A 17,722-nucleotide genomic window follows, 5' to 3' on the forward strand; every position below is an offset into this window, starting at 1 on the left:
TGAACAGATACAAATAATGGCAAATTATGAAATTATCAAGCTGTATGCATTTGCCAGCTTGTTAGAGAAAAACATTGCTGTGTGGTTATCCAAAATAACTCCTGTAGTTTGTGTTTTGTGGTAGCATGGAGAAAAATTACCACCAAGTGCTGTTCTTTTTGTCCCCTTGTGTATTTTTATCAGAGAACTGAAAATATTTTCTGATCTCCAGGATTGTTTATGCACACAGTGACTAATGAATAGCCCTGTCAAGTCAGAGGGTTACGTTTAAGAAGCTGCAGAATCCAAAACACAATGTTTTTCACTGCCCCCCCCTCACCCAAACAGCACTTGGAAGAATTGTCTTGATTTTTCCCTGGGACTGAAAACTTGCATGCTGTTGGGAGCAGTTGGAAAAGACATGAGATGCGTTGCCCACAGCTTTGCCTTCAGCCTTTTACAGTTAACCAATCTGTGATGATGCTGACTGCGACAAGTCAGTCCCTGATACACATTGGAGATTTCCTCCTGAAGTGACTTACAAAACTTAGTCTGCATTGACATGAAGGGAATTCTGCTAGCTATCCTAAAACTCATATTCACCAAAGTATTTGGTAAATCCCAAAAGTGAAATCTAAAAGTGGGGAAAAAAATTATAAAAAGCAGGATGTTTGAGGGGGAAAAAATCTGTATTATTCTTGAAATCTTAAATTGATGTTTGTATTTTTTCTTTTAGAGTGTAGAATTTTGTTTCACTCAAGCTGCCAGTAGAATGAATGGCAGTAATTAAAATTCCTATTGTCTCCTCTAGGCGTGAAAAGGCTTTTGTTGTTGTCATGGTGACAGTTGAGTGACAGCTTCAAAGTGAGTAATTGCTACTGAGAGCTCCATTATGGACTTCTACAATGTTTCAGAAAGGATTTCAGGACGAAATAGGATTTCTTTACTGGGCTTTCAAGACATCTTTTTTTAGCTTGATGTTTTTGTATAAAGAAATACTGTCTAGGTGACTTTGTTTCAGACGGCCATTTGTAAGAGCCAAGTGAAATATCACTGCTAATTGCTTTTTCTTGCCCTGCTCCGATGAGAAGGGCCAAATTCACAGGAACTGTTAGCTGATGCAGTTGGTTAGAATTCGCAGTACCCTGCAGCTCCTGTATATTGAATTATTCTCTAACACACGTGTACAAGAGTTTTACAAATTCATTTTTGGAAGACTATATTGGAGAAGTCAGTTGAGAGTTATACTTGCTTTTCAGATCCTGAAAAGTTGCTGTGAATCCCATTTCTGAATAGTGGAAGTTATACACTTTGCAGGGAAAGTTCTGTATTCCTGATTTTACAGTCACCGCAGTGCTTCTACCCCTATCGATTCCACAATTTTAAGAATGAGGAGAGAAATGAGATTTACAAGGTATAAGGGAGTTTGGAAATTCGTGATTTGCATTAGATAGTATTACACTAAAGGGTGTGCTTGTCTGAAAACACTGTATGCAACAGTAATCCAGTTAGATGCATCCTTGTTGTGACATACCTGTTTTTCTTCAAATTTAAGATGCTTTCTCAAGTTCTGAGAGTTCTTTTAGGAAAAATATTTTAAATTTAGCATTTGCTTTAAATGTATATAATATATTGCCATCAGTTTAGTTCCAGATCTTTTGAAAAACTCATGGAATAAGAATTCCTTAAGATCATTATGCAGTGTTAACCTGGCTGCCTGAGTTCGTGTTCTTACTACTGGTAAATGTGAATTAATTTATAGTGGCTTACTGATATATCAGCTTTCTGAAAATAAGCTGAATTAAAGGTCTCGGATTTTAATCGCTTATTTCCGTCCTTCATAGTGCTTCTTAGATTTGTGTGCTTTGATACCTTTATTCTGAAAGGCATTGTAATTAATTACATGAGCACGTTCTAATCAAAACCTACATGCTGTTCCTAATTATGCGAAAGATCAACTTTGTGAATTTTAAGAATTTTAGAATTGTAATCTTTGGGAAATCTGCCTAACTTCTGATGTGTATAGAGCCTCCAAATGAAAACCTCAAGTATTCATGTGTGCGCACACATGCATGGTTTAAGTGTGTGTATCTGTATGTAAATATATGTGTTAAAAGAAAGTAGAAGTAAATGTATCAGTAAACATATGTAGGTTTGTTTTATTTTTGTTCTTTGGAAAAAGTAACAGGATTTTTTGTTTTGGCTACAAAGTGGTTCAGGTAACCTCATTAGCCTTACTTTCTGCAGACTTACTGGAACAACTTGAGAGCTGAAGGACTACTGTGTGTGTGGAGGAAAACTCTATTGAGACTACGCAGTGAAATTTTCGCCATTACTGAGAATTTGACCGAATTTGGTCAGATTTTTCTCAGAGGTGATGAAGTATCTTAGAGCTGAACTGTCATTCTGCGCTTTGTAAACCCTGACAGTTTTCGGTTTCATTTGCCAAGGAATAAGTGAACTGAAGACGTTCAAAGTATTTTTGTGTTTGCTTCTGGCTCGTAACTTGGAGTTCAGTAGCTCAGAAAATATTCTTACATGAAAACCACTGTTTAAAAATGCGATTGAATACATTACATAAAGAGCACTGAAGTGAAGTTTTTTTTATTGCATTACGAGCTTGAAATCTCATTGTTTTCTATATGTTTTATAAGTAGATGTACACTTTCTAAGATTACTTCTCTGATTCTTAAGATGTCTTTCTACAAAAAGGTTTGTAAGAATCCTTTACAGACTGACGAGAGGAGACACACTGCTTGGCATCTGTTGATCTTCATTCTGCAAACACTGAGAAATGCGAGTTTTCCCATTTGAAGTGTTTGCAAATTAAGCGTGTCTTTAGTCAGTTTTTATATTGTAGTAGGTAAATGGCATCTGTTTTTTTCAGGTTTCATTTTCATTGATCTGTTTGTCTATTAAGTAATTTAAATACTGTCATTGCTGTAACTCTGATTTACAGCTGATACCATTGATAGGCCTCAGCTATGTGAAGGGTGTTACTGCACTGTTGTAGAAGACTTGCTGTTCCTTGGAACTTGTGGCTTGTGTCGCTGCATAGATTTTTCCTTCCTAATGGAGGTAATACACTTACTGGTTAATAAAGTAAACATTATTTTGTTTGTTTTTTAACCTGTGTTTTGTACATGTGTGTTTTATTTTCTTACTAGCAAAATTACATCTGGTGCTGTAGTTATAGTGCCTATTATAGTTTACATTACATTACATGCCTATTATTAGTTTACATTAAGAGAGTTTTTGGTGTGATGAGTCATTTCTAGGCATTTTAATTCAAATAATGTGCAGAGTACTGGTTCAGAAAATATAATGAGTGATTCTAATCTTGTCTTGGATACAGAGAAGAAGAAAATGCGCACAGAAGTTTCATTTAAAGAAAAATAAATGGAAATATTTCAAAACAACATTTCAAGATGGTGAATATGTGCAGTATGAAGCAAAACAGTTTTGTGATCCAGTCAGCAAACAACATGATCTTTGCCTTTTGTGTAAAATAACCATATAAACACTGGAAAATGTTAACAGGTGTCTGTAACCCTACTTTCTTCCTTAGTGCTCTGTAGGAAAACTGTTTCTTGCCAGTTAAAATAATGTGATTAGACATTTAACTACAAAATAGTAGCTGGACAAAAGCAAACACAAGCTAAGAAAAACTGGCACCTTACAAGTTCTACCTTAATCTGTACTTTGTGGCCTGCATTGTAGTAATTTTTAATTTATGATCAGGAAGTGTTACCTACTATAATTCAGGTTTTTGAGGAAGTTTAATTAAATTATATGGGTTTAGTTGTAATAAATTTTATTCATGCTTTTTAGAAGTATTAGCTGTTAAAATTTGTTCTTAGAAGCTCCACAGTGGAAATACTGAGATGCTGTAGTACATTTTTCCACCTGTGGTCATTCTGATCTTTCAGGAACAAGAAAACATTTGTGAACAAATCGAGCTCGATATCTAAAATGATATTCCTGATAGAGATGAAGAAAACAGAATAAGGAAGAGAAGGTGTGCTAGAGCGATGTTATTCTCTCATTGAAGGACTTGCATTCTGTTTCTCTCTGTACATTTTGGTGCCAGCTTGTTGCAGACGCCTGATAGTTTTCCATGAATGATAAGTGTAGAAAGTTAGTGAAAAATTTTCTTAAGAAAAGACGAGATGGATGTATCTTGAACTTCAGCTGTTTTTTGGGAGATAAAATATGTCTCTGCAGTCTGTTTTTCTGCTTTCAATTCAGGATTTCTGTAGTGACCACAGTAGTATGACAGGCTGGTTTGACTAAAAGTAATGCAAAGTGAAAATCCTGCTCGGAGGTGAAGAGTTTATAGAGACTGGGTGTCGGAGAGCCTAGAGCAATACATGTGCAACATTGGTATAGTATTTGGAAACAGGAGTGCCTGAAGCTTCTCATTTACAAAATAATACTGTAAATACAGGTTCATCTTAAATTTAAGATGAAAAGTTTTCTAAAAGTCTATTGTATTATCAAGGTTGCAGCAGAAGTGGTGGTGAGAAGACTGAATTCAGAGTCTCATTTTCGTTATTTCCTGAGAAATCTGCTAATTGATACCATTGAGATTTAACTTGTAGAAGCAACTGCTGCTGCTAATGACCCACATTCAGCATTCTGAATATCTGCATTCTAAAAAGTCTGCTTCATTTGGAATTTCATAGGTCAGTTAGTACTTCATTTTTGATTCTTGAATTTATGAATACATAGTGGTCTTGATTATAATTATGTATTAATATAACATAGATGGTTATAATGTTTATAATATGACTGTAAACTAGTTATTGTGTGCAGAACAGGACAGGATATTTCATTGGAGAGCTGGAATTACCTGTACTTCCAGCCCTAGGGAACAGAGGAGAACATCTCAGTTGAGGAGGATTAGGAAGCAAGGAAAATCCCTGTAGTGCTTATAGGACTTTCTTTAGTTGCTGGAATTTGGTTTGCCTAAGGGAAAGTCCTATGAAAAGCTGGTGACCTGGGCTGTGTGTATTGCAATGCTGCTTGCCTGTTGAAGGACATACAGTTTCTTGCTAGTCCAGTCCCTTGTATTGTGGTTTTAGGTAGCAGCTGGTTTCTGAGCTCCAATGATAATTTTCCTGTAATAGAACCAGAAGTCTCATGAACCTTTTTTCCTTCCTCAGTGGCAACTGCATAGAATTCATTTTATCATGGGCATTTGGCATTTGCACACATCCTCTCCCTGTCTCCTTGCAATTACTGTTCCTTATTGCTCGTGCATCCTCACTGTTGCTTCTTTACTCAACTATTCCTACTGCAAGGTGGCAGAAAACATACAGCAGATACAATGTAAAATCAGTAGCTGCCTTGAAAATGTGAGAAGAATTTGTGGAACACCTGGGCTATGAATGATACATGATGCTTAGATAGTTTTATCAAGTATAGGAAATCTTGAACAGTCTAGAATAACGTTGCCATTGATAAGAATACATACAGACAATCTGTGTTAAGTGAACACTGGTCAAAATCCGTTTTAAGTGAACTATGTGAAATACCAATGGGCAAATTGTGGTTAGCAGGTCGAGGGAGGTGATTCTGCCCCCCTACTCCACTCTGGTGAGACCCCACCCAGAGTCCTGCGTCCAGCTCTGGAGCCCTCAGCACAAGGAAGACAGGGACCTGTTGGAGCGGGTCCAGAGCAGGCCACAAAAATGATCAGAGGGATGGAGCACCTCTGCTATGAGGAAAAGTTGAGAGAGTTGGGGCTGTTCAGCCTGGAGAAGAGGAGGCTCTGGGGAGACCTTATTGCGGCCTTGCAGCACCTGAATGGGCCTACAAGAAAGCTGGAGAGGGTCTTTTTACACAGGCATGTAGTGATAGGACAAGGGGTGATGGCTTTAAACTGAAAGATGGTAGATTCAGACTAGATATAAGGAAGAAATGTTTTATGATGAGGATGGTGAGGCACTGGAGCAGGTTGCCCAGAGAAGCTGTGGCTGCCCCCTCCCTGGCAGTGTTCAAGGCCAGGCTGGATGAGGCTTTGAGCAACCTGGTCTAGTGGAAGGTGTCCCTGCCTGTGGCAGAGGGGGGTTGGAACGAGGTGATCTATAAGGTCCCTTCCAACCCAAAACATTCTATGATTCTGTGATAATTACATTGGAGTGACGTTACTTCCTATATATGCGTCCCATTATTTTGACTGAATGCAATTTTAATAGAATCCTGATGAAAAGAAGTGAAATGTGTGGCCTCTACCTTACCAATACACTGATTGTGGAGCTACACTGGTACTGGAACGATGTAATAATGCAATTAATTATCTTATAGATTGAGGTAGTTTGTGATCTACAAAACCTTTTTAATAATTACATAAGATGACAACAGAGTTAATATATACTTCTGATATTTAAAGTGGCCTCTTTACCTATTCTACCAAATACATGGGCATATCAGTTTGACAAGCGTGTAATGAGATCAGGTTGTATAAACTATTAATGCAACAGAAGGACAGGCCTTGAAAAAGTTCTGTTTTCCCTTGCATTTATTTGTTGATTGACGTACTAGTGATTGCATGAAAGAAATATTTAAGTTCTTTTTCTCTTCTGTTGCGAAGCAGTCAGAAAACTGGCATCTTGCATGTGTCTTTTACCCGTGCCACTTGGCATCCAGTGAAGGTTCTATGCTTCAGAAATACTTGGTGTTACATGTCATGTATATCTTTTTTTTTTTTTTTTTTTTTTTCCCCCCCCTCTCCTTAAGAATCTGCTCTTAACTGTAGTAGGAAATATCTTTAAAATGGGGCCATGGTACTTATATTTGTGATTTTGCCAGTAGGGCAAGGCCACTTAATAAAAATGGTACACCTGTCTTTTTTCTTCCTTCAGATAAACTTCTGGGGAAGACCGTTAAGACACAACGTGATTCTTGATCCTGTTGTCAACGGGTTTGTTTATTTGTTTCCTCGAACAGCTCTGTCGTGGTTTAACCCCAGCCAGTAACTAAGTACCACCCAGCCGCTCGCTCACTTCTCCCCGGTGGGATGGGAGAGGGAGTCGGAAGGGTAAAAATGAGAAAACTTGTGGGTTGAGATAAAGGCAGTTTAATAGGTAAAGCAAAAGCCGCACATGCAAGCAAAGCAAAACAAGGAATTCATTCACTGCTTCCCATTGGCAGGCAGGCGTGCAACCATCTCCAGGAGAGCAGGGCACCATCATGCATAACGGTTACTTGGGAAGACAAACACTATCACTCTGAACGTCCCCCCCTTTTCTTCCCCCCCCACCATATGCTGAGCATTACGCCACGCAGCATGGAGGATCCCTTTGGTCGGTTGGGGTCAGCTGTCTGGGCCGTGTCCCCTCCCAGCTTCTTCTGGACCCCCAACCTCCTCGCTGTTGGGGTGGGATGGGGTGAGGAGCAGAACGGCCTCTGTCTGTGTAAGCACTGCTCAGCAGTAACGAAAACATCCCTGTGTTATCAACGCTATTTTCAGCACAAATTCAGACCATAACTTCATACCAGCTACAATGAAGGAAATTAATGCAACCCCAGCCAAAACCGGCACAGACTCTTCAATATAAAAGGCGGGGAGGTGATCTCAGTGGCTCTGCTGGTGCAGCCGGGTAGTTAGGCTGTGCTCTGCTGATGAGGATTTTGGGTTCCTTCAGTTGAAGGGAAGTACTCTGTATTCTGTGTATTCTGTATTCTGTGATTCTGTCATACTCCAACACTATTACTGATAACAACTAATAGTGAAATATTTCAGTCGTGGACGTCCAGTTCCAGTAAAATGGCTGTTAAAGATTAAGTTCTGTTCAGTTTTTTCATGGAAATAGGAATGTGTGGTGGAGGTTTTTGGTTTTTGTTTTGTTTTGTGGTGGTTTTTTTTTTTTTCTTCCTTGCTTATTTTTGTTGTCATTCCCTGTAGGGTGTGCTGACTAATGATAAACATTAGTGTTGGAACTTCAATCATTTACATTGTTTATTTTCTTTAGATCGTTATTTAAACCAGAAAGATTTAGACCTTCTGTTTTCTTTCCCTAAAACCTAAGTAACTATTTCCAGGTAGAACTCTAGTGGGTGTTTCTCTTCCCATGGTAACTCTCGTTTGTCCTTTTCTAATGTAAACAACATAGTTTTTGTGTCTGTTTTCTAGTTCTTATGCAGATAAAATTTATGTCAATAGAAATATTTGAGAGTGAAAACAGATATATAGGTATGTAAGGTATGTAGGACCAGACATTCCAAGGTGCCAAAAAGTTTGAGCTGCTTTTTCTTAATGTCTTAATACAGTGTCTTACTCTGCAACTTGTTCATGCTGAAGGAATGTAGAATATGCACATGGTATTTGCAGAATTTGTGAGCTGTCTTGGAATAGTTAAATTCAGAGGTATTAAAACCTAAGGTCATGGCGTGTAACAGGCAAGTCCCAGAATCCTAGGTAGAAAGTCAAGTCTGTGTCATGCAAGGTAAGAATAATTTATTAATTTTATTTTTCCAAGAGAACATCTTGTTAGTCAGAAACTGGGCATTTTCTGTCCTTTCATTCTGATTTGACAGTAGTTTGCATTACAATGTGGTTATGTCTTTCTAGTGTTGTACTTTGAGGTGAATGAATATTGCCACTCATCGCTTCTGGAATTTAATCTGTTGTATTAGCATCACTAATTTACATTTAGATTCTTAGACTGTTTTCAAAGAACAGTAATAAGATCACAGTCTGAGATACCACAAAAGCAAACATATTTTGGGGTGTCTTAGGCTGAGCTTCATGTTTCAGTGCAGTTGTTTATAAGTCGTACCTGGGTGAGTTACACTGGTAGCAGCTAGGAAGTAAGTAATTCAGTAGTATATGAAAGTTAATCGCAGAGTGAATTTGGTTTTGGAGACTTACACTTGGAGATTATTGTGGTTTAACCCGGCAGCCAGCAGCTAAGCACCAGACAGACGCTGCTCGCTCCTCTCTGCTCCCTCTTTCCCCTCTGGGATGAGGAGGAGAATGGACAAAAAGTAAAACTTGTGGGCTGGGATAAAGACAGTTAATAGGACAACAAAGGAAGGAATATTATCAATAATAAAGAATATGCAAAACACATTATACACAATACAGTTTTTCTCACTGCCTGACAACCGATTGCACAGCCGGAACTTGTGGATTTCACTGAACTCATGAAGAAGCACCTGCCCCCCGGCCCACCCCCATTCATACGCTGAGCATGACATCTGTGGTGTGGAACATTTCCGTTGGCCAACCTGGGTTAGCTGCTGGGCTGTGCTCCCTCCCAGCTCTTCTACACCTGCTCATTAGCTGGATATGGGAAGCTGAGAAAAGGCTTTGTTTTCTTACAAACAGCGGAAAACATCAGTGTATTATCAACATTCTTCTACAAAATCCAAAACACAGCGGCTACTGGGAAGAAAATTAACTCTGTCCCAACCGCAGCCAGGACAGAGATGCAAGTTTTCAGATGGCGTTAATTGATTCTCTTTTGAAGAACTGCACTGGCAATTTAATCTTGCCAAATAGGTTTGCTAAACTTGCTTTCTGGTTATTGTAATGCATTGGGCTTTATTATGTTTGTACAGAATGGTGTCCTGCTTTACAGTGCGTTACCTCACAGCTGTGAAAAAGTACATAGTAAAAAAGGCAACCTCCTTCTTCCCACATCCATACACTTCGTACTTGAAGTGAAAAGAATAATTGATGTAGCCAAAACGTTGACTTCAGAAGAAAGAAGGTTTTTCTATTGGATATAAATATTATAAAGAATAAACTTTGGAACATTAGAAGAGATTTTCTGTAAATCTGTAAACAATTAAACTTGGAAGACAGCAACATGTCTTGTTTAGCTAGATTCAGAAATTCCAGCCTGTTCTCGCCTCCCAGGTTTGCTGGAGTTCTTTGGGAAGGTCGAGGTAGTCCTTGCTACCATTCAAAATCAATGAATGTTTTTGCTTGTATGTACTGCAACAGCACCCTGAAAGCTGAAAATCAGGTGAAGGTTAAACTGGTAGGCACCTTTTCTCTCTTTTCAAAGTCTTAAATGTTAATAAAATGGCAATTTTACAAAAATAGGATTACTCGTCAACATCAAGTTCACACAAGAAATCTGCTTCACAGGTAAGATCTGAATCCCAAATCCCAATGTAGTGCTGCCAAAACCATTAACTTATTTTATCTGTTAATGGCGCAGAAAAATGTACGGCACTTCAGGCTTTACAGATTTAGCCACTTCTTTCTCTTTTCTAGTGGGAGAGACCCATTTCTCTGTAAAGACACATTCCCAAGTTCTGATCCAGTATCTAAAACAACTGAAATGTCATCACTCAATGAATTCAAATTGCTTCAACTTTATATTGCAAAACTGATGAATTTAACCTTGAAGCAGAATCACTCTGTGAGCCAGTGATGACTTATTCGGCAAAAATTAGTCACTCTGAAGTCTTACTCTTTTCTGTGCTACTTACAGATTTTTTTTTTTTTGTAAATAATGTAATTGCAGTGTTTGTTAAGTTACATCTTAGGATTAAGTATCATTTGTTGGTCATTTTATTAGAAATAAATAAGTATGGGCAGCAGATGTTTGGAGTAATGATTCATTGATTAGTTCCAGTAGCTGATTGGGAGGAATTAAAATAGAAATGAATCTGAAATAGAGTCCTCAGGAGGAAATAATGCAGGGTTTGTCCAGTTACTTACTGTTCTCAAAGAGGAGCTGTTTCCTGTGTGGGGGTTTTGACTTTCTGTAATCAGGTAAAGTCCCAGAGAAGGTGAATGGGGCAGTCACAGCTAAGCAGCTTCCAAACAACACGTCTGGAGCTTTCTTCCCCTTTTGTGGAGGTTATTGCTGTAAGCCACAGGTTTTTCACAGGCGCACAGAATTCACGTGGTGGAATGAGAAGCCAAGTGAGTATCTGTGCAGACAAATTATTCTACTCTTTATTACTACTTAGGAAAGCAGATAGGATGCTTGAAAAAGAGTAGTTAACGTATTTTAGTTGTACAAAGTGAAAAGCAAATAAACTTGAGTACATTTAATGAAGTTAAAGCTAAAAATGTTTAATGTAGTGTGGCACACTGTCCGAGAAGGTAGAAATAGATCATTGCTTTGTTTTTGATTGCTGTAATGTCAAATGTAGTCTTGAAGAGGAGGGGAAGATCCTAAGAGTTCTTGAGAAAATTCTTGCAATGTTGATGTCTGGTGCTGGTTTAATTGTACAGGATACTTACTATGTAAAACAGAACCAAAACAGACACACAAAAATCCTCCCCAAATGACTAAATCTTCTTTTGCAAGAAATTAAATTGCTAGATTGTACATTTATCTAAGCATTTTTAAAACATTGTGCATTTTCTGTAATTAGTAGATGAAAATATAACTGAAACACTGAAAGCATGAAAAGGTACTGTGCTGCTTGTAATCCTCTTGATCCAGTCTATGTGCATACAATGTTCATCATGTTGCAGTTGGGGCTTCTTGCACTTTAAAAGTTGGCGCTGGATAAAACCTTTTTTACTGTAGTGTTAGTTTGAACTTATCTGGAGTGTCTAGCTCTTAGTCTGGCTCTGCTCACCCACGTGCTTTGGAGCACTTTTATTTTTGATCTTTCTTCATCTGAAGGGAAAAAAACCCTTTTAATTTCCTGAAAAGTGACGGACTATTTAATACCTATATTTTCAAGTGATTACAAAGCTTTCTGTAAGTGAAAGATGGATGTTTTCTGAAGGCATTCAGTCATTGTATGTATTGTTAAATAATTACCTAAAGAACAAATATTATTTCATGTGAAGTTACTTCACCTTCGTAGCTGCCAAGTTTCAGTCACATGCTTGATAGAGACTTGCCCAGCATTGAAAGCAGCTAATGCAGGATCTGGAAAAGTTTTTGGAATTTCTTTCAATCTCTAATCCTGGCAGCGCTCCCCATCCTCACCCCAGGCCTTGTCAGCAACGTGCGAGCTCGCCTGCTGCCAGATTCTCTCGCTCCAGCGTTGCCCTTGCCTGTGCCTGTGTGTCGGCTGAGCGGAGGAAAGCCAGCCGAGCGGCAAGACGTGCAAACGGGAGCGCTCCCGGAGCGGGGCTTGCGCTCTGCTCTGGCCATGTTATTTGACAGCGGCAAGCAGTGTGGTGGTGGGTTGAGGTCAGAACGTGAACCACCACATGACAGTCCTCCCAGGTTGCTGGCCAGTTCGGGGAGGTGGCAAAGAGCTAGTCATTGCATTACAAAGGTGAGAGAGGCCTTTTCATTCTTTCTCATAGTTGTTAATACTGTAGATCCTCTAGCCGAGGTCTTAAGGACACGTTTCTCTGGTATTCAGCTGGGTGAGCTGTGTTGTGGAGCTGCGTGGGCTGTGAAGGCCGTGTCGATAAAGCAGCAGCATAGCAGTGCTGTTGTCCTCTTGGAGGTGTTATCTGCACTGGCTTCATGTCAATGGGAATTAAGTGCTCTGGTGGGGGCTTCAGTACAGGGGAGCTACCGGACAAGAACCAGACAAAGCGGCTGTAACATGCTACTCGAGTGGTGCAGGAGGAATGTGGCTGATAGCTCCACTATATATAATGTGTACTAGGAGCTGCCTTGCGGCTGGATTTTGCTGCAGCCTTGCTCTCTGAACCAGAGTTAAGGAGCTTGATTTCATCTGGTTTGGCTGTTGTGTGTGGCTGTTGACTTCCAGCCTTATTATAAAAGGTGGTAGTTGCAAGGAAGAAGTTTTCATCTTTCCCCGTGGGATAATGTGATTTCACACAGAGTCTGATTTGGAGCTGCTTTTGTAGAGGCACGCTGTCCCCAAATGACTGTGTGCTATCCGATAATGCATATTGATGTTTGCTGATACAAATGAAACCTCCGAACCGCTTCATAGAAAACCAGCAAAGCAGTTTTAAAAATGTTCTCTATTTTTGAGATGGAAAGAGTGAAAATGTGTTTCTTGCTACATTGCTTGTGCTATTTTCCTTAGCCCCTAGATTTTCGTATTGTTGTCACCTCTGTCTACTGTGGGCTGTTTCTGAGCTGGCTGCTTGGGCACTGTTAATGTGTTTACTTAGTGATGTTAAGAAAATGCGAATGTTTTTCCATGGCGGGGTTGTTTTCAGTGCCACTCTTCTCACACCTGTCTGACTGTATCTTATTTTAATATTTTATTCTCTAATTTTTATCTTCTGATAGTGCAGTGTTGGTTCAAGAAATTAAACACAGAATGTAATTACAGGAGAGTTTTCTTAAGTTTGATTTATGTTTGGCTCACATACTTAGATGTTCAATACACTAAACTCAGTGTAATTTATGCCAATAATATAAATTGTTATTAACCCATTACTATAGGTTATATTGTGACTTGACATGCTTTGATTACATAGTGGTGGGGTTGGGGGTTGGGGAGGAGACACTAGAGGACTGAAAATAATTGCCGCCTTTCTGCAGAATTAGCTCATTTGTTTATGTTTAGTAAAGAAAATTCTGGCATTACACACTCCAAACTACTTCATTTTCAAAACAGTTTGCTTGGGTTTCTACAGTGAGTAAAATGATGAGTATTAAAAGCAGAGAAGTTTTAGAGATCAAAAATGTTTAGTGCAATGTTGATATTAATATGTTAGTGTTGTATTTTTTCTTTGGTTCTGTAAAGCTTATATAGTAGTGTTACCTATATTTTAGGATATTTTCTGTTCTGCAGATGCCAGAGAGAATACTTTAATTCTACAGCGATGTTTCTGTGATTGTTTGGAAATGTCATAGAAATTCCTCTGCTTGTCCGATTTGGGGCCACTGCGTATTTCTACATCTCTGTAGGGACAAGTTGGTTCTAGGTTATTTCTTTGAGAAAGTTTGACCAAAGTTGTCAGCAACAGATACAGCTATCAAATATCTATAATTTTTTGTTTTTTTTAAATGCTGAAGAGCTTTTTTTAGAATGAAAAAGACATTTCTGCGTATTTTATAAACTCTGTGCATAATCTAAAAAGAGAATCTTCTGTATCTGTTTTACAGTTCCAGTCCCTGAAATATTAATCTGGGTTTAGTTTTAGGCTATGAATCATAGTGAGTCTCTCGCTACACAGTGGAGTAACTTGTATGATGGAAACGTTTGGTAAATAAGATTTTAGTAAAGTTTCATCTGCTTTATAGCTTTGTCTTCAGAACCATTTTAAATGAGATATGAGTGAGTGTGATTAATACACGGCAGCTCATAATACTGTATTGATGAATGTGATTTAAAAAAAAAAATTAAGAGATACTAGTCTTTGACAGTGCAAATAACCCCTGTCTGTAATCTCTGAAGTCTTATGGTAATGGCAGCTGTAATGTGTTGGGTTTTTTCTCTAACTGGTAGGGACGGGCCCTCCGCACGTGCGGTGCATGCAGGCACGGCGTGCTGCTTCTGTGCTTCCCACGCGGGCGTGCTGCAGTGCCAGGCTTTGTGCCTGCTGCGCGTGGCTGAGAGGTGAGACTTGGAAAGAGGGGATGGTGAAGTTCGACTAGGAAGGGCTCCTGCTGCCCCTGGTTAATGGGCCTTCTTTTGGTTTTAATTGTGGAGTGTAAATTTGGCTCTGGATTTGTGTGGGACTTAAAATAGCATTCTGTGAGCTGATGCTAACGTCAAGGCTTTCTGTGTGTCAGTACTTCAGTGCTGTAGGCTCTGGGCGTCTCTGGGAAGGAAAGTAACCACTGGGTGTGTAACTCCAGGCTCTGAAGGGTTGGTCTGATAGACTCCATTGATGTATACTTGTTGCTGTAGGCAAGATGATCTTGAATTACTAGTCTTCTCTCAAGCAAAAGCTTGATGTTATGTGCCTTTCAGGAGTACTGTGGTCCATTTTATACTGAAGATTTGACAGGAAAAAATACTTTACAAATGTATTTTAATTTGAAGGAGATGCATCATATTTTATCCAACATAGTGAGCTGAACGAGATTGAGAAAGGAGGAGCTCCTTGAAGATAGTCAAGAATCACACAAACCAAAGGAAATAACCTTGTTGCTGTAATTTTTTATTTTGGCTTAAGCTGTATATGAATAGAGTTTGAAGTGTTTTAGAATTAACCACAAGATAGACTGGAACAGTTTGTTACTAATGAAGGAACTTTTATTAATATATATGCCAGTAAACATGAACAGCCAACCCACAAGAATAGGTGTGCACGGTGGGAATTGTGGTTTCTTTGTATTAAATGGTACTTCAGCAAATGTGATGCTAATATCCTTGTTTATTCTTTAGCCTGGTGTCTGAAGGGGATGAGGTTTATGGGATTATAGTCAGTACCTCAACAGCATTGTGAAGCAGTGGAGAACACGGGTAGGGCTAGAGAGGGACTGAGACAGACCCATGCATGGTTTGAATGACCTGAACTACAGGAAAGGCTTTGTGTCCTGTTAGATGAAAAGCACATAAACCACAGGAATGCAGGCTGCACAAATTCTATTCTTTCATGGAATATTTATTAGTAGAATGTAAAAAACCTTTGGATTTAATTATTTGGTGAAGAAGTTAATTAACGGTGTTATTAAAGGTTGAAGGAAGGAAACAGGTTTTAATGCCGTTTTGAGTTTTTACTTCCTAAATGATGTGGAATTTTTGCATTATTCTCATTATTCTGTTAGCAAGGTCTGTTTTACACAACTTTTTAGGTTGTTTTGGGGTTTGGTTGAATTTTTTTGGCTTTGTGGTAGAAATAGGGACTATACCCAACCTTGTGATTGTAGGACAATTCTGTTTGGGTGAGACCTCAAGAGGTCTCTAGTGCAAGCTCCTGCTCAAAGCAGGGTCAGTCATGAGGTCAGACTGAGTAGCTCAAGGCTTCCTCCACTTTGGTGTTGAAAACCTCCAAGGATGGAGGCTGCACAACCTCTCTGGGCAGCCTGTTCCAGTGCTTTGCTGTGCTCACAAATCTTTGTATTCTCAAGGTAAAAAAGCTTCTCCAACGTGCAGTCTGAAGCTTACATGTTTCAATTTGTGCCTGCTCTCTCATGTCCTGCCATCATGCACTGCTGTGAGGAGCCTTCTTGATTATCCCCTTGCAGAAGGCTGCTGGTAGGTCACCCTGAAGGTGTTGTTTCTCCATGCTGAACAAGGCCAGCTCCCTTCAGCCTCTCCTCACGGAGCAGGCGCTGCTGAGCATCTTGGTGCTCCTCTGCTGAACTCGCTTCAGTTTGTTGATGCCTTTCCTTGATGAGGAGGTCCAAAATTGGATGCAGTATTGTGGACTGGAGCCCTGAGGGAACTCGATGGATACCAGCTATAATCCTTTAATTCTGGACGCTTATGATTTTCTAAGAAAACAGGGTTTGATTAAAACTTCATTCCAGTGGTATAGGTTGCAGATAAAGTGTTTCCATTTTATGGACAGAGGAAAAGGGCAATGTGTTTCCACATTGTCCAAGGTCACACAGAGCAGCCCAGCAAGGCCTCAGTCGGCGGTACTGTACTCTGGTAATCACTTTTTTGTATTATGCATTCAATAAATGATAACTCAGAAGCGCATTTGTCTTAAGAAGTTGAAATCTGTCTTCAACTTGAAAGAGCCAATGAAGAGAAAATGTTTTGAGGTTACGTGTCTTACATGGCAGAGGAATAAAGTTTTTGAAAGCTGTTTCATTCACTTTTTGTAGCTGTTGTATTAAATTGTTTCAGCTTTCTACACTTAATGGCTTGCTACTTAGATGAAAGCTGGATGCCGGAAAACTTATATGTGCTTTCATATTTAGAACAATGTGGATTGTCATGTCTGTTACTGTGTAAGTCTTTGCATCAAAGTAAAATATGTTCAAATAGGACTTGTGAGGGTTTTCAGCCTCTGTTGGTAAGTTTAGATGCTATGTATATGATGAGCTCTGTTATTTTAACTAATTTTGTTATGGCTTAAAAATTGAGATACATAGTATTTTTGTGTAAAGCTTCCCTTAAATACTTTTTCAAAAATAGTGTGCTTATATGGCAATGTTTGTTGGATGGCTTCCTTGCTAAGCTCTTGAAATTGTGATTGATGTTGGAATTTAAGGGTATGCTGCTTTTACCCAGGGTGTTTTAATCATATTGCGTGGTGATATCACTGCTTTCTTTTTTAATGGAGAATGAATTTACTAATTTAATTTGTGTGTCAGATCCAGGAGAGAAAAATAATGTGACGTGTCATTATTGTTGTTTTCTTGTGGCAGGATTAGTTTATAGAGCACTTCACGTCTAACTATTCTGCAACTCTGCTACCGTAATACAGTTACATTAGGTCTGCATAGTTTTCTTTTGTGTGAAAGGCTGTGCAGCAAATGCTGCTTTATGTGTAGTACAGAATTGATTAGTGAAAAAAGTTAAGCTGCTTTCCTGTCACATTAATGACCCCCAGTGGAAAAACAAACAAACAAAAAACCACCTCCATGCTTCCCAAAATCTTTGATTAAAAAAAGTTACTTGCTTTCTATGTGAGCATCTGTCTTTGGAGTTTCTGCATCTAATAGGACTGGTGACACCATTTGTCCCAACCGTTTAATCCTACAGGAGTCAGAGCCATAAGTTTCCGTATTAAATTGTCTTTGTCTCAACCCACAGGTTTGTCCTTTTGTCTGTTTCTCCTCCCCATCCCACTGGGGGGTGAGCAAGTGGCTGTCTAGTGCTAAGTTGCCAGATGCCGGGTTAAACTACAACGTGTGCATCCACCTTGTAGTGGGTGCTAGTGCTTATGTAATACAATAGTTGGTATTGTTCCTAATTCTTCCAAATCATGTCTGTATTACTCTGCATTTTTCTTCCAATAATATTGTTTGCA

At 39.1% G+C, this 17,722-nt stretch overlaps 1 protein-coding gene across 13 annotated transcripts in view; it reads left to right on the top strand.

Annotated features, from left to right (window-relative positions):
• The window catches only part of PLEKHA7 (pleckstrin homology domain containing A7), a 187,896-nt gene that overhangs the window by 95,293 nt on the left and 74,881 nt on the right, over positions 1 to 17,722 (top strand). The window contains exon 1 of one of the 13 annotated variants that reach the window (XM_075425439.1): positions 11,917 to 12,189. The exons of 11 other annotated variants lie outside the window; for them this stretch is intronic. In XM_075425439.1, the coding sequence (XP_075281554.1) occupies positions 12,122 to 12,189 (68 nt within the window). In that variant the 5' untranslated portion in view covers positions 11,917 to 12,121. Of the gene's footprint in view, positions 1 to 11,916; positions 12,190 to 17,722 lie in introns of those variants that run through there. One more of the 13 variants, XM_075425440.1, reaches the window with a different exon arrangement.

Source organism: Opisthocomus hoazin, chromosome 7 (assembly GCF_030867145.1).
Source record: "Opisthocomus hoazin isolate bOpiHoa1 chromosome 7, bOpiHoa1.hap1, whole genome shotgun sequence".
NCBI lineage: Eukaryota > Metazoa > Chordata > Aves > Opisthocomiformes > Opisthocomidae > Opisthocomus > Opisthocomus hoazin.